The 27,891-nt window shown below is 47.5% G+C and overlaps 1 protein-coding gene across 1 annotated transcript; it reads left to right on the forward strand.

The window, feature by feature from the left end:
• Window positions 1-27,852, forward strand: prrc2a (proline-rich coiled-coil 2A). Its single transcript, XM_062530087.1, has 19 exons — window positions 1-87; window positions 302-373; window positions 2,859-3,010; window positions 4,848-5,025; window positions 5,867-5,975; window positions 6,218-6,293; window positions 6,478-6,621; window positions 7,355-7,608; window positions 13,773-13,855; window positions 14,143-14,297; window positions 16,045-16,147; window positions 16,489-16,681; window positions 17,071-17,163; window positions 17,354-17,897; window positions 18,235-18,402; window positions 18,433-18,563; window positions 19,969-20,281; window positions 20,737-21,004; window positions 21,580-27,852. Exons 3-19 carry the CDS (start codon window positions 2,896-2,898, stop codon window positions 24,764-24,766), a joined length of 6,114 nt encoding a protein of 2,037 aa, XP_062386071.1. The 5' UTR covers window positions 1-87; window positions 302-373; window positions 2,859-2,895; the 3' UTR covers window positions 24,767-27,852.
• Window positions 27,853-27,891: the final 39 nt, after the last annotated feature.

Consider the following 27,891-nt stretch of genomic DNA (forward strand, 5'->3'; position numbering starts at 1 on the left):
GGCTCTTGTAGTGACGGATCAACCCCGCTCTGTAACATTTTCTTTTTCTTTTTCATTTGTTTTGTGGAAAAAGAAAAAGGAATACAAGTAAGCGCATCACAAACATCCGTCTAAAGCCCTTATTTTTTATAATTTAATCAAAAATACACTTCTGCCTTAATTTGGGGTTTCCTTAGCTACGGCTATTGAGTCGATAGCTGTTCAGAATTGGGAACGTTAGCTTGCTAGCATAGCTAACGTCAAATAGCTAGCTAGCTCGAGGTTTATGCTAACTTGTGTCATTGCTGTTTGATTACGTTAGGTAGCCGGCCAGCTAACGCTAACTGTTTTTTATTCAGCGATACAACCTCGAGACAAGTCGGGACAAGACCAGGTTAGTAACCATAATTTCTCTTTCGGTTTCTTGCGGGCGATATTGTAAGTCTCTTGAGTAGCATTAATGTTGATTTTGTGAATCCAATGTAGAAATTGCGATAGCAAGTCAACAAGAGTTAATTAGCACTGGGCCAGCATCCACTGCCTGCTCAAATTACTTGATTTCGATGGTATCTGTTTGCATAACTTAACTCTATATTGTTAGCAATTGTTATTTGATAATGCCTATCTAGCGAGTGTGCACGCTATTTAGCTATCGTTTAGTTTATTGCTGGGTAACTTGCAAGAGGCTGTCGTTGGTTTGCTAGCTAACGTTAACAGGCTTGTTGGGTGAAATGTAGCTAACGTTACGCATTGGGTGGAGTGACCCAAATACAATTGGCAGAGATATATTCGGAACACTTTTGCGTGATATGTTGATCAGATAATTACATGCATGTTGTATTCGTTCTTATTTCGTGCTATTTGCAATCATTCCATACCTGCTAGCCGTTGGGTTAACATTAGGTCAGTAAACCAACTGCTGAACCGGTTTGTTGTTACAAACACCGTTTCGGCCTAGCTAGCGTTGCCATATAACGTTAATGCCGCCATTTTGTTTTGTTCTCTCTAATAAAAACGATTTGGTCTCTGATCAAAATATGGTGTTGAATATTTTGATAACCCTAATTGTAACGCACATTTCAGCGATGTAACGACCATCGATGTGATTACATATTGTTTATAATCTGTGAACACCAAATATGCTTGATATGTATTATGAAACGTATTGCAGCCCCCGTCCTCCACTCGAAATATGGAGGCCCCAGACTAGTGCTAGTTAGCAGCGTTGCTGAATTGTTGCATAGTGGATCCCAACATTAGCTAACGTATGATGGGTTTACGTTCACGGTCACGCAGTTGATATAACGTCAACCTACCTTTAGAACTAAATGATACATGTTAACTTAAACGTTATGGTTTTAAAATGGCAATATATACAATTACAAATTATTGTAAAAGTATGATTGAATTCATGATAACCTAGCTAATGTTATCCCTGGTCAGTTCGGCTTACATTGAAGCGAGCTAGCTAGCTGTATGGCTAAATTAGAACCATTAGCCAATTTACCTCGCTAGTTGTAGTGTTTCATATACAACTTTGATTATTTGGCATTAAGAAATGGAAGCATTTGAATTCGTGGTAAGAGTAATTATTTCATATAGCTTAATTTCGAGTTATGTATATCACTGAGGTAGTGTAACTGTTCGGGAACATGTGGGCCTTCTGTTAAGGTGATGGCTTGCTAATGTTGGTTAGCTAATCTCTACGTAATATGTAACGTTAGCGCTGCTTGCCGGCCATCCCACGACCTAATTTCCTAATCTCTTTGGTTAGTCCATGTTCTCTAAGAATAGGGCGTGCGGACAATTTAATTGATTGTATCGTCGTTTATATTGTTCGCAAGTATTTGTGCCGGTAGGCGACAATTTTAAACGAGGCGTTTTGATAATCTGTCATCTCCTTGATGAGTATTTTGCACACATCTAGAGACTGAACCGCACATCTCACTCGGAGCAAATGTAGATTTTGGACCATCGGATAATCTGTGCCATGCAGTCAGGTACTTACATAATGCAGTATCTTCGGACTAATAATAGTCTATAACATGATTTTGTTTTGATTCACTTATGGCCGTTCTACCTATGAGGTAGCTGTAATGTACACGTCAGACTCTTTTATTCGTTCATGTGGTGATACAGCGCGCCCCATCAGACTCTATTCAACCACGAAAGATTGCAAATTGAATGTCAGAAATGACTTAATTGCATCACTATTATGATGTATCTGAAATATGCAGTATACTAATAACATTATTATATGGCGGTAGTTGTAATGCAACTGTGTCATTAAGAAAGAACATTCAACTTGTAAATGTTTTTTCCCATTGGGAATGTATTGACCAGCAATACTACCAGTTTAGTGTCTTGAGAGATATGGAGTTTTTTTTGTATGGGTAAATTGATCAATGTTAGCATCTTGCTCTGTTTCATTAGATATAAATGATTCACTTGAAATAATCATAACCACAGTTTAATGCACCTTGTAACAAATTCCTGTGTCACTTGACTCAGGAAAAATACACACTTGTTATAAATCGGTAAGATGTCAGGTCCATTGATTTTTATTGGCAAGCAGTAAAACATACTTAGTCCTGTTGTTGCCATGGAGGCAACTCAGCTGAAGGCAGGCACAGAGGAACATCATTTATAATGCATTGCCATGGCAACACCACTTCTTACCATTTCCCCTGAACTGTTAGCCTTAAACATTGCATAATTCTGTATAAAAAGTATTTTATCAGGACCTCAAAAAATGAAATGGAGGTAGTTTTTAGTTGTACTGTTGTCAGGATATCATTAACGTGTTGTTTGCCATACTCCGGGGTAACATCAGAATGCCTCAGTGGTGTTGTAACTGCTCCCTTCCACTCTCATTTCAGTCTCAAGGCTCACCATACTCAATGAGCGGACAGCGCAATGTCAGAGCGCTCTGGGCAAACGGCAAAGGGGAAGGATGGCAAAACCAAGTATGCATCTCTCAACCTGTTTGAAACCTACAAAGGAAAGAGCCTTGAAACACAGAAGCCAGTTGGTGAGTCCTTAGGAGTCCACATGAGCATTTTTAGCTGGTCTGCCATGGCCACTCTATTGTTTTGAAGTGGAAAGGAAATGACAAGGGAAGTAGACGCCAGCTTCCTCCTTCCATATTTCTTTCTCCATTTCTCTTCCTTTCTTTCCATTTATGTACCCACAATACTTCAGCTCTGGACCAAAGGTTACAGTGGGACAAATTTTAAATGAGTCATATTGTATTATGTCACAATTAAAGGTAGGCAAATGACATAGGCCCATGTGTAAAAGTGCTGGCGCAACTGTCAGTTTTGCTATGGGTTTCCTGTGGTCCTCAGGCCTTTAGTATAATCTCTTCAGGGGAAGTAGCTGTAGGGTAGGCCTACGCCTGATTTTCAGCATTTTGGCTCCCGGGTGATGCAGAATTAAGATATACAAGCTGATAGCTGTGTAATAATGTAGCATTGTTCTTGTAAATACTAGACTATATGATATCTAGGCTAGTATTTGTATTTAATGATGTGCAGTTTACTGTGTGTCTTGTAGTATGTGTTGTGAGGATGTTTTTGAAGCTAGAACATTATGTACCACTGTAAGATGCACAACGCTGCCTCCCATTTCCATGGCATGCATTCTAGGTCCTTAGGTCTTTGTATTGCAGCCGTACTCAACAGGATTCCTCTGCTGTATACCTGATTCTGTGTTCTCAATTCTAGGCTATGTAACAAAAGGCAGTACAAGGCAGTGTAATTAAGGCTGGTACAGAGCAAGCTGTTTGAGGGGGTGGATTTGTTTTCTCCAGAAAGCCAGACGTTATCTTGAGTAGGATTTCATGTACTTCACTGGGCTGTCAGCTGATCCCTCTTATTGCGCTGATGATAATGACTGATTTAATCAGCTGATGCAGTGTGCATGCGAAAAGATGAATTCTGATACCGCAGGCAGACTTAATAAAGCTCAGACTCAATTGCACTTCATAGGAGAACAAGACTCCATGGTGACAGAGGATGGGTCAGCAGCAGAAGTGATAATTTGAAGTCATTAAGTCAGACCGGGAAAATCAGAACTCCATACCCTGGCTCCCCTTTGGAGGAGAGGGGCCTCCATAGCCGTTGCATGAGGCTTGGCTTAGCCATCCCGAGGCTGTGTAGGGAGAGGGCACTCTGTGAGACAGAGGTCCGCTTGTGGTTGGGCAGCCTTCTCCCCTCCCAGCGCTGTTCCTTTCCGTGCAGGATCGGAGATGGATTGGGCCACATGCGTACAAGATTGCAGAATTGGCCACTATGCTATCTCGTTTGTGTATAATTGTTGGGAGTTTTTCACAGTTTAAAAGTCATACCTCTCATCATCATATCATACCTCTTTTCCCCTCGATACAGCTCCTATTTTTATCGGTGACATTTTCTCTGCTACCCTAGAAAATACACATGGAGTTAAGCACCACAATGCTGAATATAGAGCTGGCAGCATCAGAGCATTCAGTAGGAGGCTTGGAGGCTCAGGTGCTCCAGCTGAGATGTAGATGAAGATGAAGATGTGCTCCAACATTGTCCTCCACAACACTTGTTTTGTTTTGGGGGGGATAATAGGGAGCCATAGTGGATAACGTACCACTACAGAAGCGAACATACCACCACAGACTACAGAGCTACAGAAGCGAACGTACCGAAATACCCATGTCTACTCCTGCTATTTTGTGCTGTGCCTGCTGCTCCCTCCTCGGTCTTGTACACGCTCGCTCCTCCTTGCCTAGCCGGATCATATTACAGCACTCTCTGTGCTATTGAGACTCTCTCTCTCTTACCCTCTCTCTCTCTAATGCTCTCTATCTCTTTTTGTCTTTCCCTCTCTGCCATTAGTTGCCCCTCGTCATGGCTTGCAGTCTCTTGGTAAAGTGTCAACTGCGCGGCGCATGCCCCCCCCTGCCAACCTGCCCAGTCTGAAGGCGGAGAACAAAGGCAACGACCCCAACGTCACGCTCGTTCCCAAAGACGGCACAGGATGGGCAAGCAAGCAGGAACAAGCAGACCCAAAGAGGTGAGCATCCTCTCCGCCCATTCCGCAACACAACAGGGCTTCAGGTTCCCAGGCACTGTGCCTGAACGTTGGTGTGGGGCGGGCAAGGTAGTGCCAGACTCGATAATAGATAATTATGTTTAATTACTTGAAAGCTCCTGGTAATTTCAGGCACAAAATGTTCCTTGCCTGAGACACGAGACACTTGATTCCTGGTCCTTAATACAATATAATTGTTGGAATTAAAATGTACATAAAACTATTTATGCCTTATGACGGCTAAGCTTCATGAGTTCAGTTCACTGATAACCCCTCTGACCCGTCTTGTTATGCTCCAGCCAGCATGAGTGATCTGCTCCATCAGAGTAAAGTGCTTATACTTTTCCCTGTGGGGAGTGTGTTTTACAGTAATGCAGTTGATTCTGCCCCATAGGCATAGCTTCATGTGCTGATGCAGTAAAGTGAGACAGATGGTGTATTTCAAGCCTTTAAATCTGTTTATCTTTAGAATGGGGCTTTGTGAATGATGTTGGTATTGATCACAAGGATGCTTAATGTCTCCCCATTTGTTGCTATAACAACCACCTTAAATCTCTCTCTGATCAGTGGTTCCTTAATTAGTGCTGAATCATTTGTGAAAATATATATATAGAGAGAGAGAGGGCTTGCAGGTGTTTTGAGGCAATTCACTGACCTGTGGTATATTGCCTGCCAGGCTTCCATTTGTAACTGTGGTGCAGAGTGTGACGGCCTTCAATGGGCTTGTTTGTTAGGGCTTGCCTGGTATGTGTTCATGTTTCCTGTGTCTAATAGGAACACTGCTCTCTCTCTCCCCCCCTCCCCCCGGTGTCTCTCTCCTCAGTACCGATGCATTGTCAGCACCGCAGCCGGAGTTGCAGCAGCCTGTGGCTTCACAGACGCCTGCACCGACCCAGTCGAGAACCCCGCCAGCTCAACCGGTAGTGCAAGAGGTCACTATCTTTGTTTCTATCTCGCACCATCTAACCACTATGAATTATGAAAAATGGCCAATGAAGATGTCTTTCGTATTTCATTTTGTAGTTTTTAGATCTTCACTAATAATAGAAATAAATCAGTTACTACTGATGTTTAGAGTGGATTAGAGAGCTGCAGAGATTGGACTCGTTGTGACTGTGTGTGTGTGTGTGTGTGTGTGTGTCTGTGTGTGTGTGTGTGTGTGTATGTGCTCCAGGCCCCAGTTACAGCTTCGGCCGCAGGGGCAAGGTCTTGGGCTCAGGCCAGTGTTACACTTGGAGCGCAAGGGGATGGTGAGTCACTCTCATAGACACTATTCAAGCGTACGCACACGTGTACGTACGTGTGTACACTAACTAACTTTCTATGCACATATTATGAATTCATCCATTCATTTCCACATCTGAACACTGTCCAGGCCAGCGGTCATTGTTTTCCATTGAGGTGGCACCGAGTGACCACTGTTGTCTTGTGCAGGTGGAAAGGGATCAAACCAACTGTCGCCATTCTCTCGCGAGGAATTTCCCACCCTGCAAGCGGCTGGCGACCAGGACAGAGTTGGCAGAGAACAGGCCACTGCCGATCAGTGGTATGGGCCCGGACCAAGCCTCCGCCCCCAGAGTGAGTGACCAAAACACACACACGCTTTGAGAGTCACATGCATTCACTGTTCGACTCAAAACCCACATATACACTAACTGTCAAATTTGAATTTCTTGTGTGAATAAACATATTTGCCCATTAAAGCAAGATTATTATTCTACAGTCACACACACGTAAACGTACACCTTCTCACTCATTTTTTTTCACACACATGTGCATACACACACACGTGCATACACACACACACACACACACACACACACACACACACACACACACACACACACAAACTTGCATACTCTCTTTCTCACACACACACACACACAGCATTGACGCCTTTTGTAGTGGGCCTTGGAAGGCATAGTCATTTGTTTAAAAGAGCTGTTTGTGGTGATGTGTGAGAATGTATTAACAACTCATTATAATGTGCTAAAGTGGTGTATATTTAGACCCCTTCCCCTGCGCTATGATTCAGCTGCTGCCTAGAGTGCTAGAGGTTTGGCGCAAAGGATGCTGGGAATGGGATAGTCATTAGTGTTTTTAATTTAGTTATTTTAAGAAAAGTTTTTAGGAGGATTACTATTTGATGTCAGTCTAACCATTGGAATTCTATTTGAATTTTCTGAAATTCTATATGTTTGCCACTCCCTGTGAAGAGTATAGAGAGCATACAATAGATGCTGATTGAATTGGCCACTCAATGAGGCTGCTGCTCACTGTACCTGTGTGTGTGTGTGTGTGTCTCCTGTAGACGTGACGAGTTGGCGGGACGGTGGGGGCCGAGCACTGGCGCCCACCCCGGCTGGGGAGGGGGTGGGGGTGGCGGAGGCTGGTGCTGGGGCCCTGGTGATGGAGGGGGCCACGGGGGCACCTCCCCTCCAGCAGCCCAACCCCTCGTCCCACGGGCCGCCTAGGAACCCCCCGGCCGGCAGCCCCGCCCTGCCCCTGCCCCAGCCTCCTGTCGGAGCCCAGTTCCCTGCCTACCGTGGAATCATGCCTCCCTTCGTAAGTGCCACACTCTTACCTCTACATTGTTTAAACTCACTATCTAAACTGTTTTTAAAGATGAACTGAACTGAAATAATTAACTTTGATGAAGTGTTAGTCATCACAATTGCAAATAAATTGCACTAAAATTTTTAATAAAAAAAATTCAATACATAGCCTTTTTTAAGCAACACAAAAAATGCGTTATCAATTCCAGTGACGTCACTGGCATGGTAGGACCTCAGAAGCAACAGCTGCAGCATATGATATACTCACGAAAATTAGTCATTTTAATGCCATGGGTTACACATTTGAGGATCTGATGTCCAGGCATGTAGTGTCTGACTATCACCAGATGGGGGACGACAGTTTCAGGCCCCAGTAGCCCTTAAGTTATTTTTTTTAAAAAATTTTTAAAAAAAAACCTTTGACACGAGTCAGACGCATGTTGATGTGACTTTGCGGCAATAACCGCTATAATACGAGTTAAACAGAAATCACGAGTAGAATAATTTTGTTGACAAGGCAGGGGGTAGAGAGAATAAAATACAGATGATCAATTTCCTCATCATATCAGTTTGATAAGGAGTAGCGTTGAAACTGGTTCTCACATTTTTCATCCAGCCTGGCCGTTCAACATATGCAATCCTATAAATAAAAAAAAAAAACCTGTTGCCCAATTATGCCCACGCATGCTTGCTTTACATGAATGAAAGGGAAAAAAAATAATTCCAGCTAGTCAATAAGGAATACTGATGTACATAAATTAATGTGCAGTAGGCCTAGCCTAAGCAGAATAGGCATGGCTGCATAATCTGATCAGAATGACACAGCTGTTTTGAGTTATGGTTATGGGATTTGGCAGACGCCTTTGTCGAGTTAAGGCTATGTTTATTGTTAAGCATTCAGATATTTGTGCCACCACGTACTGACCGACAAGGAAATCGCTTGCTAAGTTATCTGCACGCCACTTACTCCGACGCACGGAGAAGTTTTGCCGTGTATTGTAGGCTAGGGCAGAGTTGGCAGATTTGTTCGTTGTGGATTTTGCACGGATGGATATTCCACGGATACCTCGTACTATGGACAGCTATTTCTGCGATTTGAACTCAGACATTGAACTTGAACTGCATTAACTGCATTAATCTGCCCTGAGACGGACATCAGCTAGCTTCAGGGTGAGTAGAAAGGGACATGTGTAACAGACCCGCTGTGGTTGTTAGCAGCTTAAACGCATTATGATCGAAATGTGATATATCGTCGGAGTCATGACTTAATATGCAGTCTATGGTCAGAGTGCTGGCTTGTTTAGTTACACCTAGTTTGGTGTGTTTCTAATGTGTTTAGAGGCTGGAAGTGAGCCCTTTCCCTAGGTTGGATCGTTTGTTGTCTAGCTAGCTTGTTTTGTGACTATGTCCCAGTGTGTCAGTTTGTTTTGTTGAACGCTAAAGCCTACAGTTAGCTTTATTTGTGTGTGTATGCGAATATACGTTTTTTGTATTTTGACGACAACGTTACATCCAGCCTTTTGCCTCGTAGACATGCTGGGGATAACAGCTAAGCCCCTGCCTGGCGTGTGCGTTTCAGCGCCCTGTTTTGCGGCAGATAACATCGGTGGTGTCTATCGGTTTGCCATACCATACGCGGTAGCATCACTCAGGTTTCAGTCTTTCATAATTAACCCTAATCAACGACCCTGTTATGTCAAAAGCACAGCTCTCTAAATAGTTTGTTGACTTAAAAAATGTTTGCTACAGACTCGAAATCCTTGGGCTGTTGGAGGGCTAGCCAGTTTTAAGGCAGATAGGACTAACCATGCGTTGAGGGCTGGTTCCTTGTCAAAGTACCCTGCGAGGAAAACGTTTCTCAACCCCAGCTGTTACCCTATACATTTCATTACTGCAGCCAGGGGCCTAGTCCTGTTAGTTTCCGTGTCCTTAGCCATGTCAGTTAGCCCAAATGGGCTCTGGTTAGCCACAGACTCACTATCTACGATGCAGCACAACTAGTGCTAGTCATTGGCGCTAGACTGGCCTACCATGCCAGTGACGTAGCTGGTTGTTGAAATCCAACATGGCGGCGCCCGTGTAACAACAACACCACTTTCACCGTATCATTTTGTCCCTTTTAACAAATCCAGCCATTTTAATCATTGTACCAATGAGAAGAAATAAAATACATCTGTTATATCACATTTACTTCAAATTTCAGTTCAGTTCATCTTTAAGATGCACTACAGAGTTTTGGTCCAAAAATAGTGAGCTGCCAACGTAAAAATCTTTCAAAAAAAATTCAAATGCAATTTTATATTCAAATTCAAATGCAGCATTTATGTAACAAAATGTAGGTGCACCCATATTTTTCATTGCATCACCTTTTTATCGCTCTCCTTTCATATAGGCTAATGTGAATATTTTTTAAACAAGATGTAAAGCTTGTCTTTTTTTGATACACACTAGGGCTGTCAACGAATATTCTAAATTCGAATGTATATTCGAATAGATTTAAAAATCACGCATTCGAATATGAAAATGAGTATTCGAATGTGTAAAAATATACCCGCAGTAGCCAGTGGCGTACCAAGGCAGGTACGGGCCCTAGTGCGATGTTCCATGTCGGGTCCTCTCGCCTGTATCATAATACTGATTGTCAAGGATGTATTATCTCTATTAGGCCTACATGCAATACACATTAAGGGTGACTTCAATTCTCTATGCAAAGGACCTCTGGAAACGAAGTAGTTTAGTAGTTACAGATATATAATGAAAAACACACGGCTACATAGGACCATTACATTCAAAATATATATATTAATAGTCTGCAGGCCAGTGTAATCTAATATTACTGCATTAACATCAACTCGCATGGAATTATGGGAACACTCAATGCGCTGAAACTTCTTCAACCTTCTGCTGAAACTGCAAGCGTAGATTGCTTGCTTATAAACTCGCACTGCGCAGAAACGAAACTTAATTTATCCTAACTTAATTCAACGTGCATAAACCAAATAAAATCATTAATATGCAAACAATACCCAATAGCCTATGCGTAAATTAGGCCGTGAGCCTTTGGTTGTGCAAAATCGTCAACGATGTTCCCAATATTTAATGCGCTGGCTCTCGTATTTTCAATGGACAGGATAGCTAACCCACTGAGCCTCTCCTGCCCCATGCTGCTCCTTAGGTAAGTCTTAATAAGTTTGAGTTTGGAAAAAGATCGCTCAGCTGTTGTCACAGTCACAGGCAATGTAAGAAACAACAGAGTAGTAGGCTACACACTTCACTTCCCCGAATGTGGATGTTACACTGTCGTAAATAATCTACCACCAGCAGCATTTTGGCAAGTTGAAAAATAGATGTTAGTGTTAGTTCCCCTTGCTCCTTACGCTCCTGCCACTTCTTCACTCACAAAGCAGGCAGAGGCGCCGCTGTCTGCTTTGTTAGTGAATGCGCTCATAGGATGCGCTGCGTGAAGGATCAGGGACAGGTGACAGGAGCCGCATGAGCACATTATTGAAAGTTGACTTCATTGGAAGAAGGCAGAAGGTGCAGAGCCTAACTCGACCGCAGCAGAGAACGTGATTTTAACCCCCTAAAATCTTAAAAGCCATGCCTGGAAGTACAGTTGGCTACTTTTTTGTATATCGTAAGTAGCCTACTTTGGATTTTTGGAGGCGCGAAATCAAGTAGTATGCATGTAAGATACAGTTAGCATACCATTCTACCACTAGTAATGAGGTCACATTTCGAAAATGTGCACCCAAATGAGCATAGCATAATGTGTGGAACAGCTAAACAGCCACGTAGGCTATTGACACTTATTTTGCACGCCCGCCGCCACAAGCTCTGTCTGCAACAAGAGAAGGGGCAGCCTGGTCTCACCAAAAGGCGTAGAATGACACGCCGGTTTCTTAAGTATTTGACGCATTTCATGCTTTTGGCGTACAATGCTGCGCTCTTAAGGCAGGTTTAAGCGTCCATTTCAGCAGGCCATCACGCAGAAATGTATTTCGTTCATTTGTAAGGAGACCGATCAGTGTCGTGGATGGGGCAGGCTTCAGGGAGTTCTGTCAAGCAATGTAGTCTACCGTATCCCTGTGTATCAGTCACCAATAGCCTAGAATCGAAACAACAACTTTTGGGATTGAAAGCTGAGGAGCTGATTAACGACGCGATGTAACAGCACATGAAACTGAAGTCGGGTTAGCCCACTCTAAAACTTCAATTAGCCTAATTTAATAATATTTGTTTCAATCATTGAATGAAGCCTGCTATAGCCTATTTGGGACAAGAGTCACGATCTTAAATTGCTTGTAGGCTACAAAAATCTTTATCAGCACTCAACATTTGTTTGTTGTTGTTCATTTTCCGTTGTGCGCAGAGAGCTAGGTGCGCAACAAACGCGAGGGTGCGGGAGAGAGAGAGAAAGTGTGTGTGTGAGTGCGAGAGAGCAAGCGAGAGTGAGGTCTGCGGTGTTGACCTTTGATTTACTTGTTTTTGAGTAGGCAATAGCCTACGTTGTCAAATATATTTATACTTAAATGAACTACCTTTTACAAGTAGTTATGTCTCTTTGTATTAATGTATTAATTTATCCTGTTATTGACATAATGCGCGTCATGGACAAAATGCGCAACCAGATATTCGAATATAATCGAATCAATCTGTTTTTCTAGAGCGAATATTCGAACGTCATTTTTGAGCAATTTTGACAGCCCTAATACACACACACATTATGTAATTATTTGTACATTATATATACTGACATTTCTGATATTCATAACAGCGAACTTTATGCAGATTATAGCCTACTATTCATATTACAACTCAACCTCTTAAATTCAGCTGTCTGGTTGAAGCCTCAGAATATTGTAAACAAAATAGCAGGCCAAGCTTATCGTACTCTATTGGTTGGACTGTTCAGTTTCCCCACATGTGTTTAAGTTTCAAGGTAAGCAAATACTTTTTCTCCTTGGGAGAGGCCCTTTTAAGTCTTGGAGTTGAAAAACATTGGTATTGAGATGGTCGGTCAACTTGAATGCAAGAGTTTTAATCAAATGTCTGCAGCATAGCCTACTAATGATGCTAACCAGATTTAATAGTAATTTAGCTAGTCGTCTTCTGTGCGTCATTGCGTTCACGATTGTGAATGTTGTATTTGGATTAAATGTGCATGTCAAGGGCAGGTGTCCATTGAGCGCGCACGAGAGCGGGCCAAGGAAAATTAGTTTACTTCTGCTGTCAGGTAAAGTTGCATGTATAGAAAAGGTACGGAAGAACTTTATGCTTCCACCCGAGCAGCGTCAGGTGCATCAGTGCGAACGCTTTTAGGGAAGATTTCGTTAGTTTTCATGGAGACAGACGCGGTATGTGGCGGCCGGTGCAGAATCTGTGGCGCACCGCCGCAAATTAGTCTATGTGTGGGAAACACTGCATAGTATGTAGTACATGGTACAGACTGGTACTGTTGACATGGTTAGTTCCTACTCATGATTTACGTTATGTGATGTCATGTGTAGACTTTTTGGTCAGTTATATGACACTTTAAATACGGATGTTGCATTGATTTAGTGTTGTGCGTTAGACTTGGCTCTTGGCTGACGAATTTTCAGCTGGCTGAGTTATTTGCCTTTTTCATTAGGCCACCATAGGCAGCCATTGTCATCCTGTCCTGCGGGAAATAATCCCTGCAGATGGTTGGAGCATCTGCCTTCTGTCTGTCTAGCAACAGTGATGTGTCCGTCAGCTGTGCTTTCGAGCGAGTTACGATCACTCCTGGCATGTTTGCCTCTATTCGTCCTGTATTATCTGAATGACTGTCTAAGACTGAATCATCTTATTGTGTTTAAAACATGTAACATTGCAACAATAAAATAGTGACTAAGTGACGTGGTGTAGAACACAATGTTTCAAATCAAAAAAGAGAGAAGAGATCCGAGGCACTCCGATATATTAATAAAAGTCCTTTATTTTACTTTGGACCAGCCGATGCGTTACGGTCGCTTCCGAGCCCTCTTCTCTCTTTTTTGTCATGCATTCCTTTTGATCCTAATGAGCACCTGATTCTGGAATTTTACTTTGTCACCCACTGAAGCAATCACTTTTTCTCTCTCCAATTACAATGTTTCAAATGTTGATGCATGTGTGCACCCTTGTTGACATGGTGATGTTTGGTGTTCACAGATGTACCCACCGTACCTGCCCTTCCCTCCACCGTACGGCCCCCAGGGGCCCTACAGGTACCCACCGCCCAACGAGGCGCCCAGGTACAGCACACCTCTAGAGTTGAACACATTACATCTTCAGTACCAATAAACTGCAATTGAAAACACTCAGAGCTTCAATTTCTCAGCCATTGGAATTCTGGCATGAGCCTGGCCATTTAAAATATAGTCTAGTTGACTGATGAGGTGTTTGTGACAAACTGATGCTAAAGATTTTGTAGTAAGAGGTGGTATCAACCTCTGTAGCATCTGTGCTATGAACAGACAGAAATGTGAACATCTCTCAATCTCTCTGTGCTCACTGGGACTGCTGTGTTGTTCCTCCATAGATTCGCACGTGGTCAGGGTGGGCCAGGCCCTGATGGAAGGCCCCCTGGAGGGCCCCGGGGCGGTGGGGATGTGGTGAAGCGCCCCTCCATCCTCAAGCAGGACGACCTGAAGGAGCTGGACGAGTTGGACCACGATGGAGACGAGGGCTGGGCAGGTGAGCAGGGAACATGTGTAGTGGCCGAGGCAAGGTTTCATTCACAACGCAGCCAGTTATGCACGCGAGCGGATGTGGCTGGTTGGTCAAACAGCCTATGCTAGCCTGTGCATCGCTGGCATATTTTGCTATTTGTAGCGTGCTATTGCACTCAGTGATGCTTATTGCTATGGTTGCCATTTTGTGCTCTGAATTCTTACCAGACATGGAGGGTTTAAATTCAGCAAACAAAACAAGTGTCTCCTTGAGGTCCCCACATGAGTTGTGAATTTATCACGTTTAACACGTTTTTTTTGTGTTTAACATGGAACCTTCTGTCTAGAAATGTGTTGTCCGTGTTCTATTTCTAGGCTCTACACTCCTCAGTGTGAACACAGTTCTTGGAATACCTCAGGAAGCTGCAGCTATTTTGTACAGACCAGTTGTGGATCTTGTTTTGCCTCCCAACCCCTATGAGCTCAGCTTTCCACATGGTGGAGGCTTTTTTTTGTTGTCGTTGTTGTTGTAGCAAGCGAGGGGAAATCAACTGGTTTGATGAATTAGCGGAAAAATGCCTGCAAGCTGGGCCGCCTAACTCCCTGAGGTGATCATCTATGCAGAGAGCGAAAGAGTGTGGAAGGGAGGCCAACTAAAAGAGTGCAGTGCACACTGTATTGGAGAACACACTGTGGGAGTTGAGCTGAAAGAGTCGCTGTGTTTAAATCACCATTTGGATTTAATTCAGTTAGCAAATTGCAAATGGCTGCAAATTAATTGTGCAGCTAGCGACTTTGACCCAGTAGTTAATGATGTTACGCATGTCTATGATCTGCAGCTTTTCTCGAACTGCTGGCCTCCTCGACAGAAAATTAGGCTACTGTGCAGCGAAGTTGCTGATGCGATGCGTCATCATGCGTGCTTCCCAAGTCTGATCATTTGCAGCAAGATCGAATGGTATTATGGAACCATGGACTGAAAGAAAAATAAACTAAAAGTTTCCCCAAGCAGGAAATACTTCTTAATTTGATGTCATCAAGGCATATAGCCTACAATTGGTATGAGCATGCAATGTGCGTCCTTGTGCAACTTATAAAGTGTCTCGTTGGAAAGCCCCTGTTTGCTCTTTCGTGCAATAAAGATTGATTAGGCATTCATGTGAGGAACGGCTGAAACAGAATTTGTGTGGGAAGATCCTTAATTATTTGAGTCAAATAGCCTAATGAATGAATTTGGATGAATGCTGACACGGAACAAAAAAAGATAGACTAAATGCATGTTTCCCAAATGCTAAGCAATCACTAGGATATAATTAGACCTATATTGTTTTACATGCATATGACTCTTAGATGCCAGTTTTGCGTAGCTCAATGACGCTACGACTAAGTTAGACTGCTTTTACAATTAGCGGGTCGGGTACAGTATTTTAATAATAGTTTTTTGTGGTCTGAGTTGCAGTCAGGTTAGTTGAAAATGGCAGGGTGGGCCGGGCCGTTCAGACACGTACCCGCGCAACACTGGTAGATAGAGTAGTTTATATTTTAATGTCTTAATGGGTTTGTAAAGTAAGTTTGTAAATCCAGACTTGCAATCCCAACATCTGTCAGACAAATTGCAATGAGATGTTATTTCCTAATCGTTCAGCCCTTGCAGGGGGAGAGGAAAGGGCAGTGTGTCTCAATGGGCCCAGTTTCAGCGTTGGCTAAATCCCTCGGCTTTTCCTTGACTTTCTCCTGATGCTCATAACACCTGCGTGTGCTTCTGTCTGCAGGGGCCCACGAGGAGATCGACTACTCCGCCAAGCTGAAGTTCAGCGATGACGAAGGAGAGGAGGACGGTGAAGAGGAGAGGAGTGAGAGCAGGAATGGCACTCGGTAAGAAGACGTGTGTGTGTGTGTGTGTGTGTGTGTGTGTGTGTGTGTGTGTGTGTGTGTGTTTCTGTGCTTCAGCTTGGTGGAACAATATAGTGACGATGACCTTCCCATTTTCAATTCTCACGAATGCACACTTATTCACATAACGTAGCCTGGATGAAATTATTTTTGACATACTGCATTCCGTAATGACATCCCAACTAAACCTTTCTAAGACCAAACTGTATCAAATGTGACCTTATCTCTTGCTCCTATATACAAGTCACTGATGCTTTGGATGAAAGCGCCTGCTAAATGAATATCTAGAAATGTAATGGCTTCCGTTTGTCCGCTCCCCACAGAGAGCCGCAGCAGCGTGCTCAGGACGGCCCTGCCCCGACCTCACGCTCCCGAGCGTCCGACAGCGGAGGGGACCCCCGCCGCACCCCCCCAGCCTCCGCCGCAGACAGCCCCACACCCCCCTCCAGCAAGCCAGGCTGGGCCGAGGAGGGAGGTGGCAGCTGGGCCGGACAAGGCAACGCCGGACCCTACCAGGTACGCCCGCTGTCTGTCTGTCTCTGTCTGTATGCATGGGAGTTTGTATCTGCGTGTCTGGGCTCGGTTGTGTGTGCCTACGTATGCAAAGACTTAAACTGTACTGACTTGGTCTTGGTGTGTTTACTCACGTTGTGCAATGCTGTAAAGACTGATGCCATGCTATAAAGAGTGATGGAGGCCTTCAGCGTTCAGTCACCCCCTCGCCTCCAGTACCATCTCTGCAGAGATATATATATACATCAGTGGTCCAGGTGGTTGAGTAGTGCATGAGATCTATGCAGGCAGGTCTCCAGGTGTTCTCTACTGGTACAGCAGCAGAGCAGCACAGCAGCGCAGAGCAGAGCGCCCCCTCACTGCGGCTGACGGTACTGTGTGCCTGTGTGCAGGGCCGTAGGTCTGGACTGGGTGGCCCTCGGGAGCAGCCCTCCCCCCCACCAGGGCCTCTCCTCGGACAGGGGCCTTACTCCTACTACCGACAGGTACATGGGGCAACCTGGCGTCCAGGCTCGCACGGCATTGGCTCCCATTGACTCATTTGACTCAAAGCATGTCCCATCTTATCCAGCCACTCTTCCCATCCAGCATGACCGCCAGAACAAAATGCTTGTTTTGACTTTGGTCGTCATGGAGAGAATGTCGCCTTGACCGTGTCCTCTTTGTTACACGCAGGACCGCTCGTCCAATCAGACAGGCTCTCCTGGTCCTGCCCCTCTGGTTGGCCAGAAGCCCCCAGGTGGCCATCAGGGCAGTGGCAGTAGCGGCGGCGGCCCCACTCCTCCCCCCTCTGGCGGCCTCCTGCCGGTGCCGGGGGCGGGCGAAGACGAGGACGAGACGTGGCGCCAGCGGCGGAAGCAGTCCTCCACGGAGATCTCGGCCGCCGTGGAGCGCGCGCGCCGCCGCCGCGAGGAAGAGGAGCGGCGCATGGAGGAAGAGCGCCGGGCGGCCTGCGCCGAGAAGCTCAAGCGCCTCGACCAGAAGCAGCAGCAGCAGCAGCAGCAGACCGTCAAGCCAGACGGCTCGGTTGCGGCGGCCCCCGCTGCCCCTGCCAGCAGCCCCAGCCCCTCGCTCTCGGCCTCCTCGCCCAACGTCAGCCAGCCCCCCTCACCCTGCGTGGACCCCGAGGAGCCCCCGCTGTCCTCTGTACAGGCCGGCTCCACTGCCGGCAGTAACCGACAGAGGGCTGGCAGCAGCAGCAGCTACGACTCCAACACAGGTGAGGACTGAGGAGACACGCCACAGTACAGTAAAATGCGGTCAGATCAGCTGTACACCTAATGTTTTTAGAGTCTATACCTTCTATTGTTTTTAGAGTTGATTTTGCGCTTTTATCGATCAAAATTAATGGAGTGTAACAACATAATAAGCTATTTGTTACAGGGGTGTAAAGATTAACCGATACGTATCAAAAATCATTCGGAACATTCAAAATGCGAGTGCATGGCCACTTTAGGGTCGCAACCCACCAGTTAAGAAACACTGTAATAAAGGATCTATGGCTATAATATTTTAGTGCCTCGGTATGATAACGATGCCACTTGTGTCTTCTCCAGAGAGCCAGCCTGGTCCTCCACCACCAGTGTCCCAGCAGCAGCAGCCGCAGCAGCAGCAGCAGCAACAACAACCACCACAGCTGCCTCCACAGAAGCTTCTGGAGATCACAGGGCCTGGTGACAACAAAGAGGACTCCCAGGGTGTGCCTCATGCCCGCAGTGGAAGAGGTGGAGGTGGAGGAGGAGGAGGAGGAGGTGGTGGAGGAGAGGATTCTGGGAAAGTGGAGAGCATGGGGAGTGGCGCGGGTCGGCAGCCCAGCGGTCCTCCTGGTCAGGGCTACTCTAAATACCAGAAGTCACTGCCACCTCGCTTCCAGAGGCAGCAGCAGGTACGTCCACGGCACATCTGCTTTTGATCCTTTATTATTCAGACGGGACAGCAAAGGCCATCAGATGAGCGGGTTAGACACCACCTTCTGGAATGGTTTGGGTTGAAATGTGGGTGCCCTAACCTCCCCGTAGGCCATATGTGACCCTGTAAAGCGGAACCAGTCGTTTCGGTAAAATTTATTAAATTAAGTTATTGTGCTCACGTGAACGGCCATAAACTAAGCTTTCCAACGATATGTATTTCGAGGGTATTACACAAACTATCGCTAAGATAACGGCATCCAAAGTTGACATGGTTCTCCTGTCACGATATGCCAGAAGAGGAGAAATCACCTTTTTAAGCGGCAGGTGCACAACGGGAATGACAGCAAATGAGTTGAATCTTCGCCAGGTTTAACAGTCAAAAGGTATGTTTTTCCGTGAGATGCGTTCACGATATGAAACTGTAGACTGTATACAGTCAAATTATGCGAAAACGTGAAATTCAATTCATTTTAACCCGGAAGTTTGTTATTGTTGGTTGTCTCAAAATAACGCTGTGCGCAAAACGACTGATTTTGCTTTGAATGGGTCACATATGTGTTTATTGCTATTAATAATAAAGATGATGATAGTAAGCTTTATTTGTATAGTATCCTTCATATACAGAATGCAGCTCAAAGTGCTCTACATTTGGAGCATTTCACACAATAATAGATAAAAAAAAATCTAACAATCCAAACAAACAAACAAACAAACAAAACAATAAATAAATCATAAGGATGCCAACTGTACCGTTTACACCAGGGCTACCTACAATCTCTTCCTTGCTTTGGTCTCTGTTTTAGTATGTATGCATCAGTACAGTGGAATAAAAAATGTTCAGAGAAGCGATGAATTCTGACTGAGGACATATGTTGTTTTTCTAAAAGCATTATAATGCTGCTGATTTGTTGCCTCTTTCTATTTATGGCTTCTAAGTCCAAAATGCTAACATGTTTCACAACAAAAACAGTTTAGTCTCAGTCTAACAAAGGCACTTTTTAGAGATGGATTTGTCCAGAGATCAGATGAAGACATGTAATAGCTTAATGGAGATGGAAATCACCCCTTTAAGCTCTGTTCCAGTGTTGCTGCTGCTGCTGCATTGCAGATGGCTTGGGCAACAGTGTGCTTTAATCTTCTGACATTACCCAGGGAGTTACGTAACCTTGTTGGCAAACAGACAAGAGAACCATGTAAGAGATGAAGAGCATTGCCGAGTCCCGTTTAAATTATGCATGATGGATACACTGTCAGATATTGTTTCTACCCCCCTCTGAAAACGGGTGAACTTACACAAAAGCAGAGCGTGTGTGTGTGTGTGTGTGTGTGTGTGTGTGTGTGTTTTTCACTCTTCCTCTCTTCTCTCCCGGCCGTTCCCAGGAGCAGCTCATGAAACAGCAGCAGCAGTGGCAGCAGCAGCAGCAGCAGCACAGCCAGGCTGCCCAGGGCCAGCTGCAGCCCCAGCAACAGGCTCCTCCGCAGGGCCCCGGGGCCCAGGGGAACGCGCCGCAGGGCGGCCCCAAGCAGGGTGGACCGCCGCTGTACCAGCCCGGCTCCATGGGTCGACCGCACGCGCCGCCCCTGCCCATGAACTTTGACCCCCGCTGGATGATGATGCCCTACATGGACCCCAGGATGATGCAGGGTCGCCCTCCACCCATGGACTACTACCCACCCAACATGCACCCTTCTGGTGGGTGGAGTTAACTGTCGTGCCAAAGTTCCCCCATCGCGTGCAAAACTGACCTACATATCTCGACACAATACATGCAAATCTGTGCCCGCAATGCTAGCATTTGTTGGATTCGGAGTCTGCACTCTTGACTTTCATGAGATGTTAACATGGCTTTCATGCATCAGTTGAAATGAATATTTTGTGGAATGCTTAAACATAATCCCATTTGTAATGCCTGCCATTGCAAAAATAGATGCTGTGATGGCATGGAAAATCTCTTGATTCATTGTGATTTCCGACTGAAGTGTCAGCATAGCAAATCATTGAACCTCAGAATAGAGGCATTCTTGGCTTCCAGTTGTCTTGATGTGAGGGTGTCCCACAGTGATAAATGACTGTTTACGGTTGTCTCTTCTGAAAGTTAGCTGGCGATGACGTGTATTCTAACATTTGTATTTGGTTCCCCGTAACAGGGCTCATGGGACGAGAGCGTTCTGACTCCGGAGGTTCTGGGTCGGACCCGTTTGACCGGCAGCAGCAACAGCAGCAGCAGCAGCAGCAGCAGCATGGTGGACCCCCTCATCCTCACCGCGGGACACCCCCCATGGATCCGAAGCTGGCCTGGGGGCCCGAGGTGTTCCCCAGCGGAGGAGGAGGAGGAGGAGAAGGCCGAGGACTGAGCTCCCCGCTGAGGCAGAAGCAGGCCCTGGATGAGGAGGACAGCATGGGCAAGGGGCCAAGGTAAGAGCCACTCCACTCCAGCCAGCACGTCCTCTCATGCATACCTGATGAAGCCTGTGAAGAGGGGCTTGACAAAGTGCCGGCTCTGCCATCTGAATGTATTACATTACTAGTCTTTTAATCCTGGACTAGATTAGATGGATTTTGTTGCATGATGTTCATCGTGTTGTGGTTATGTTTGAAAGGATTTTAAATCAGGTGGAAACCACAGAACATTATGGTAATGCAGCCAAGATATTATTGTGCCTCAGGACGTATTATAAGATACGATCCACTTATCCCTGATTGTTTTGCATGGATAAACGGTAAGGCTAGGCCAAGCTATATAGCACATCATACACACAGAGGCTCTCTGCGGAAATGGAGTACAGTCATTTCCTGTGTATTAGCCGCATTGTTTGTAAGCCGTAGGACGGTGTTTAATGCAAATTAAAAAAACAAAATCATATTATACCATATTAACTGCCCCCCTGTATTAGCCTCATAGCTGAAGAAATGTAGCAAAATCAATGTATGAGCTGCAGCTAACAGTTGGAAAATTGCGGTAGTGAAAACGAGTGGTCCTTCTCTTGCAGGAGCGACACTCCTCCCGTCCGTGGCAGGGATGGCGCATCTGGGCCCATACAGCAACCCGGCGTCTCTCCCAACTCTCCCTCTGGCTCGTCCAATCAGACGCCTCCGCCCGTGGGCTCCCAGGTGGGCGGCCCCCACCATCAGCCCTTCATGGGCGGCAGGGGAAACTACAGCGGCTTCCCCGACGGTGGATCCCGAATGGCTGCGCACCAACAGCAGCAGCAGCAGAGGGGTAACAGTGGAGGCTCCCTGCACGGCTTCAGTCATCAGGATGAGGGCCCACCTCGTGGGGGTCAGCAGCAGGGTCAGATCTGGGGGGCTCCGCACCCCCACTACGACCGCAACGGCCGCGCAGACCTCTCCCCTCTGGAACAGAACAGCGGCCACCTCCAGCAGCAGCAGCAGCAGCAGCAGCAGCATCATCACCACCCCGGGCACCACCCTCACTTCTCCCTGTACCCCCACAAGCAGGAGAACGGGCGCGGCGAGCGCGGAGGGGACTCCAAGAAGAGCAACCCCTCGCCCCCGCTCCACCAGCCGTCCCTCTCCTCCTCCTGCTCCTCCTCGTCCTCGTCCTCCTCAGCCAGGGAGGACGGCAGTGGGAAGCAGCAGCAGCAGCAGCAGCCCCAACAGCAACCCCAACATCAGCATCAGCAACCGCAGGCCACACAACCAGAGCATGACTCCACGGTTGGGCATGGTGGCGGTGGTGGCGGTGGTGGAGGTGGTGGTGGCCGGAAAGGGGATAAGATGCCCAATGCCCACTTCTCTCAGTCCCAGCATGCTCAGCAACAGCAGCAGCACCCCAAAGGCGGCCAGCGTGAGCGCCGCGACCACAAGACGGAGACGCAGTGGGGCCCGCGGCCAGGAAGCAGTGCGCCGGGCGGAGGAGGTTCCCAGCACGGAAGAAAGGGAAACGCTGGACCCGGCGCCAACACGGGAGGGGAGGACTCTGCCGACGGCAAGTCATCTGCGCAGGCAGGGGGCGCCAACTTCAACAAGAGGGCAGGCCCGATCAAGAGGCCAGTGCTGAAGGAGATGAAGAGGGAGGGCGGAGAAGGGGAAGGCGGGGAGAAGACCGCCGGAGGACCAGGGAAAGACAAGGAGCAAGATGGCGGCCCGTCAGCAAACAAGCAGGATCCAGCCAGCAACTCCCAGACGTCATCCGGCAACTCCGGCAAGGACGAATCTGGCCCAGGCGGCAAGCCCAGGAACGGCGGCGGTAAAGAGCGCGCTCCCGGAGGCAAGGGCCCCAAAGACGGCGACGGCTCGGCCCCCGGCCAGGGAGGCTCTGCTCCGCCCTCCAGAAGGGACCGCGAGCGCTCGCACGAGGGAGTCGGCGGTGGCGGCGCGTTCCACCCCTCAGCCTCCAGGGGCAGTCGGGCGCCCCGTGCCCGCGGCGAGTTCTACGGACGCGGACGCGGCTACCGGGGCTCCTACGCGGGCGGCGGAGGTGGTGGCAGCAGCAGGGGCCGAGCGGGCGGCAGAAGCAGCCGAGACTTCCGGGCGTCGGGCAACAGCGGCTACCACCAGGAGTACAACAAAAACGACGGGCCGTCTGGCGGAGGCGGCGGAGGCGGCGGCGGCGGCGGCGGCAGACACGGGCAGCTGAGCTCTCAGCACAACCCGGCGCGCGCCCGCAACCGCAGCGAGACGCGCAGCGAGGGCTCCGAGTACGAGGAGATCCCCAAGCGCAGGAGGCAGCGCGGCTCCGAGACGGGCAGCGAGAGCGGCGCCAGCGAGCACTCGGAGAAGGAGGAGCAGCAGCAGCCGACGACGCAGCAGCAGCAGCAGCAGCAGCGCAAGCCCAGCGCCAAGAACGGCACCGCCCCCGAGAACGCCCCCTCCGGCGGCGGGCAGTCAGGCCCACCCAGGAGCTCGCAGGCCCGGGTGTTCACCCCGCGAGGAGTGCCCTCCCGTCGGGGCCGTGGGGGAGGAGGCGCCGTAGGAGGGATGTACCGCAGCGGTGGTGGAGGGGGAGGCATGGCCGGAGGTCACCGTTCGGCCGCTGGGTCGGCATCCGCTCACAGCTGGACAGCCAAGTCCTCGGCGACCGTCCGCAAGCAGCAGGCTCCTGCCAACCCCTCGCCCCCTAAAGACTCAGGTCGCACCGGCGGGGGAGACAAGAAGGAGAAAGCCGGCGGCGGTGGTGGAGGTGAGAACCAGTCTCAGAGTCAGGCCGCCAACCCGGTTCAGTCAGGACCGGCTGCCACCGCGGTGCCCCCTACGCAGACCTCCACCGAGAACGGAGGCGTCGCGGGTCAACCTCCGTCGGCCAACCCCGCCGCCAACTCCACGGGGACCCCGCCCCAGTCGCTCCAGGGTCAGGACGGCCGCGGAACGTTCCCGCCGCGGAACTTTGAGCGGCCGCCTCGACGCCGTCGCCACGGTCGCTCGCAGCATCAGCAGGACAAGCCGCCCCGTTTCCGCCGGCTCAAGCAGGAGCGGGAGAATGCCGCGCGCATCAACGGAAGCACCGGGCAACACCGCTCCTCCTCGCCCGCCGAGACAGACGGCCCCGGCAACCCCAACGCCGCCGTTCCCAACGCTAACCACAACAACTCCACGACCACCAACGCCACCACCAACAACAGCGGCAGCGGCCATGTTGGAGGGGGTGGTGGTGGTGGCGGCAGCAGCCTGAACTTAAACAGCCACCACCACCATCACTACAACCAGAGCAACGCGTCTCAGAACCACCCTCAGCACCGACACAACCACAACCCGGCCGGGGGCGCCAAGTCCCCCGACGTCTCCAACCAGAACTCCGACCACGCCAACGAGGAGTGGGAGACCGCCTCGGAGAGCAGTGACTTCACCGAATTCCGCGAGCGAGAGGCAGGAGGAGGAGGTGGCGGCGGAGGCGGCAAGTCATACCCCTCCCACCACCACCACCACCACCACCAGCACCACCCTCCAGGGCGCGGTGGAGGAGGTGGTGGTGGCGAGCGAGACCTGTCCTCCAAAGAGGCAGCCGCAAACAAGAGGAGCTTCTCCAGCCAGCGGCCCGGCATGGATCGGCAGAACCGGCGGGTTGGAGCTGGCGGCGGCGGTGGAGGAGGTCGAGGCCCCCGTGGGCCACCCGGCGGTGGTGGGGGAGGAGGGGGAGGAATGGGAGGGGCGGGCAACGGAGGAGCCAGCCGTGGCGAGAGGCGCGGCAACTGGCCCTCCCCTAAAAACAGGAAGTAAATTTTTTGTTTTGTTTTTGTTATTTTTGTTTTGTTTTGGAGAATTTTTGGAAACATTTCAAATGCATCCTGTGTCTCTTCCCCTTTCCTATCCACATATCTTTCAGCCCCCTTTCGTCTCCATCAACTCACTGTTGTTTTTCTGTCCTCAACCCTAACATGCTAGCACATTATTGTACAATACATAGTGACGGAGACCGTGTACTCATTCATTCTTAAACCCTACCTGCCCCTTCTCTGTGTTGCTTTCTTTCACTGCTGTCTCCTCCCAACCCTTTTGTAGATCCATGCTCTGCTCTCCCCCTTTCCCGCGCCCCCTACACCAATCACCCCACCCCCACCACACCCCAACCTACCCCCTCTCTGGCCTGGCTCTTGATTAGATTTTACAGACACTTCATTTTAAAACTCGAGCATCTGTTGACTGAAGCTCCAAACGTTCAAACGAGATCCACAACAGTCGCACGTTTGCATTTAACAAGCACAAGATTGCATTGAACCCAGTCCAGTGAGAGTGCCGGGCCCGCGTCGGAGGGAGGCGGCTGGACAAGGCTCAGCTCAGATACCCGAAGATGGGGTCGAAGGCCACGATGAACTTTTGTATTGTTACCACAGGGTGGACCGAGGTAATCAAACTGGCAGGGGAGTGGGTGGGGGGGTGCAGACCTGCCGAATTTTTCTCTACAAGAGTGGTTGGGAAATGGAGGTTACCGTTTTATCGCGAACAATTGTACCATAGGCCTGTTCTGTTTGTCTCCCCTTATGTTGTGGGGTATTCTTTATTATTTTTTTCTTCCTACCCTCCTGTGTTCATGTTCTTTTTCTTTCCACCCTTAGAAGAGTTAGGGCTGTGTACTTATTTCTCTTCTTTTCTGCAAGGCAGATCATTTATTAAAAAATACCTTTTTATACAAACCCAGCCCTTTCTCCCCTTTATTTTTGTTTTTGTTTTGGGTCTTCAACAAGTACATCATTACTTACTGTGACTACCAACCCCACAAAGAACTACTGCTCACTTCCCCACTCACACTGATTCTGTCTCTAACGTCAACGTCCTCGCTGCTCAGTCCTACAAATATGCGGTGTGATTTTCTCTTTTTAAGGTTTGGGGGAGACTCCTCTGGTGTTTATGTTTTGACTGATGAAGGCTGTTTTTTTTTTGTTTTGTTTTGTTTTTTTGTTTGTTTGTTTGTTTTTTCCTTTTTTTGCCAGCCTCAGCGTAGCACTCTAGTATTTTCTTGACACAAACATTTGACTACACTTTCATTCAACGAGGAAATGTCTTGTCCTCGAGCGATGGCATGCAAAAAAGGTGACTGAATTGATGGCTTATAAGGCTTTAAGAGTTTTTTTTTTTCCTCTCTTAAGACTCATTTTCCGAGGCAGTTTCCCCCCCGTTTTCTTTCAGTCTCTTAATCTCGATCTCTTTTTTTCTTAAATTGTTTGTGGTCTTCGGAGAATGGGTCTCAAGTATTCCTGTCAATATTGTTATGATTAGATACATGCAGATTTTATTTGTTATCCATAACAGCTTAATAGTAAGCACTCCTAGAATAAAGCAAACTGTTATGGTGTTTCTTTGGGGGGCGGGGGTTCCTCCCTGCCCCTCTAACCCCCCCTCCTCGCTCCCCCTTAATGCATGCCCTCACGATGTTGGATAGTGCAGCAGGTGTCATAACCCCTCTCTGCAGGGGCCAGAGAACTGCAGGCCACTGTTGCTGTTGAGTGTTTTTGGCTCGGCCGTTGTGTACATATAATACGGAAGGAAGAGGAGGAGGTGGCTCTCTGCTTGGGTGACGTGGCTCCTGCCATAAGTGTCTACAGGGTGAACAAAACGGCTATGTTTAAAGAAAACAAACAAACAAAAAAAACTTTCCACCAAGTGTTTCATATTCCATAGTCTTCAACTTCATGGGCCTGCTGTGGAAGTTCAGCAGATGTGAAAGTTCTCTCTCTATATTATATATCCTCAAAACTGACCCTTTTTCTGTTCTTTTCCTTTATTGATGAAATTTGCCTACTTTCCTGTGAGTGTTACGGAGCTGTTCAAGGGACGTTGATGAAACCCAAATGTTGACAAAAAAAAAAAAAAAAAAAAAAAAACACTGACATACTTCTACACGGTAACTCCGCCTTAGGGCTCAGCCCAGAGGATTTCCAAAATCCAAAAGGGCATCATAAAGAATTGAGAATCCTTTTTTTTTTTTTTTTTTTTTGCTTTGTTCCTCAAAATTGTATCAATATCTCACTGCTGTAAGTTGGGGTTTGTCTGTGTACTGGAGCTTCTGTGACGTCGAGTAGGGTTTACGAATGAGTGTGCGCATGGGCAGTTTTCTCAACTCGTGTGACGTTTCCCCCTCGTCAATGCAGAGGTCGTATGCACACGTTTAAATATGTTCTTTTGTTTCTGCCATATTAGGATACAATTGTACCACTCACCTTTGCATACATTCACGTATATACATTGAAGTGTGTGTATATGTTTATCCAGATGAAGTACTTGCCGTGGGGTAACTTAGCCAGTCGTTGGTCATCAAGGATTCCCCCCTCATTTTATACATTACGGATAGAATACAAAATGGGGTGGGTATCTATTTTCCTTTTTAACACTGTTTTACCATGCATGAACACATCTATGGATGCAGCAGCTTAAGGAGCCTGTCATACATTGGTAGCCATATTACTCGGGGTGGGGTGGGGGGGCTCTTAACTGATTCCTTCATCCCTCGTTAACTTTTATCTATTGACGTGGTCATATTGTATGTACCCATGTTTAAATAAAAAAGTAAAATAAAATAAAAATGTATTCCTTGAAATACTCCAAGATTGTACTATATTTCCAGCATTACCAAGGTACCCTGGAGTGGTTGAAGCTGTTAGGCTATAACTGGTTTATTATTGGAACCGTAATATACACACATGTATGTATATTGGTATGTATCTAAGTTTGTCTACCCCAACTTACATTCCCACAAACAAATGTTGCCATTTTAAGTTCAAGGGAGCAATGTACAAGCAGAGAAGTGTCTTATTATAATAAAAGTATACAAAGAAAAAAGTTAATAAATTTTTGTTTTACTGGAAGAACTGGTCTGGTTTGTTTCATTGGGATAGGGGGGTGTAGTC

The sequence above is a fragment of the Sardina pilchardus genome, chromosome 24 (assembly GCF_963854185.1).
Source record: "Sardina pilchardus chromosome 24, fSarPil1.1, whole genome shotgun sequence".
Classification (NCBI taxonomy): domain Eukaryota; kingdom Metazoa; phylum Chordata; class Actinopteri; order Clupeiformes; family Clupeidae; genus Sardina; species Sardina pilchardus.

Excerpts from the sequence above, each read along its gene's own strand:
- prrc2a (XM_062530087.1), top strand. The coding sequence starts at position 2,896 with ATGTCAGAGCGCTCTGGGCAAACGGCAAAGGGGAAGGATGGCAAAACC. Across the intron at positions 3,011-4,847 it reads TGAAACACAGAAGCCAGTTG|TTGCCCCTCGTCATGGCTTG; the intron begins GTGAGTCCTTAG and ends CTCTGCCATTAG. Across the intron at positions 13,856-14,142 it reads CCGCCCAACGAGGCGCCCAG|ATTCGCACGTGGTCAGGGTG; the intron begins GTACAGCACACC and ends GTTCCTCCATAG.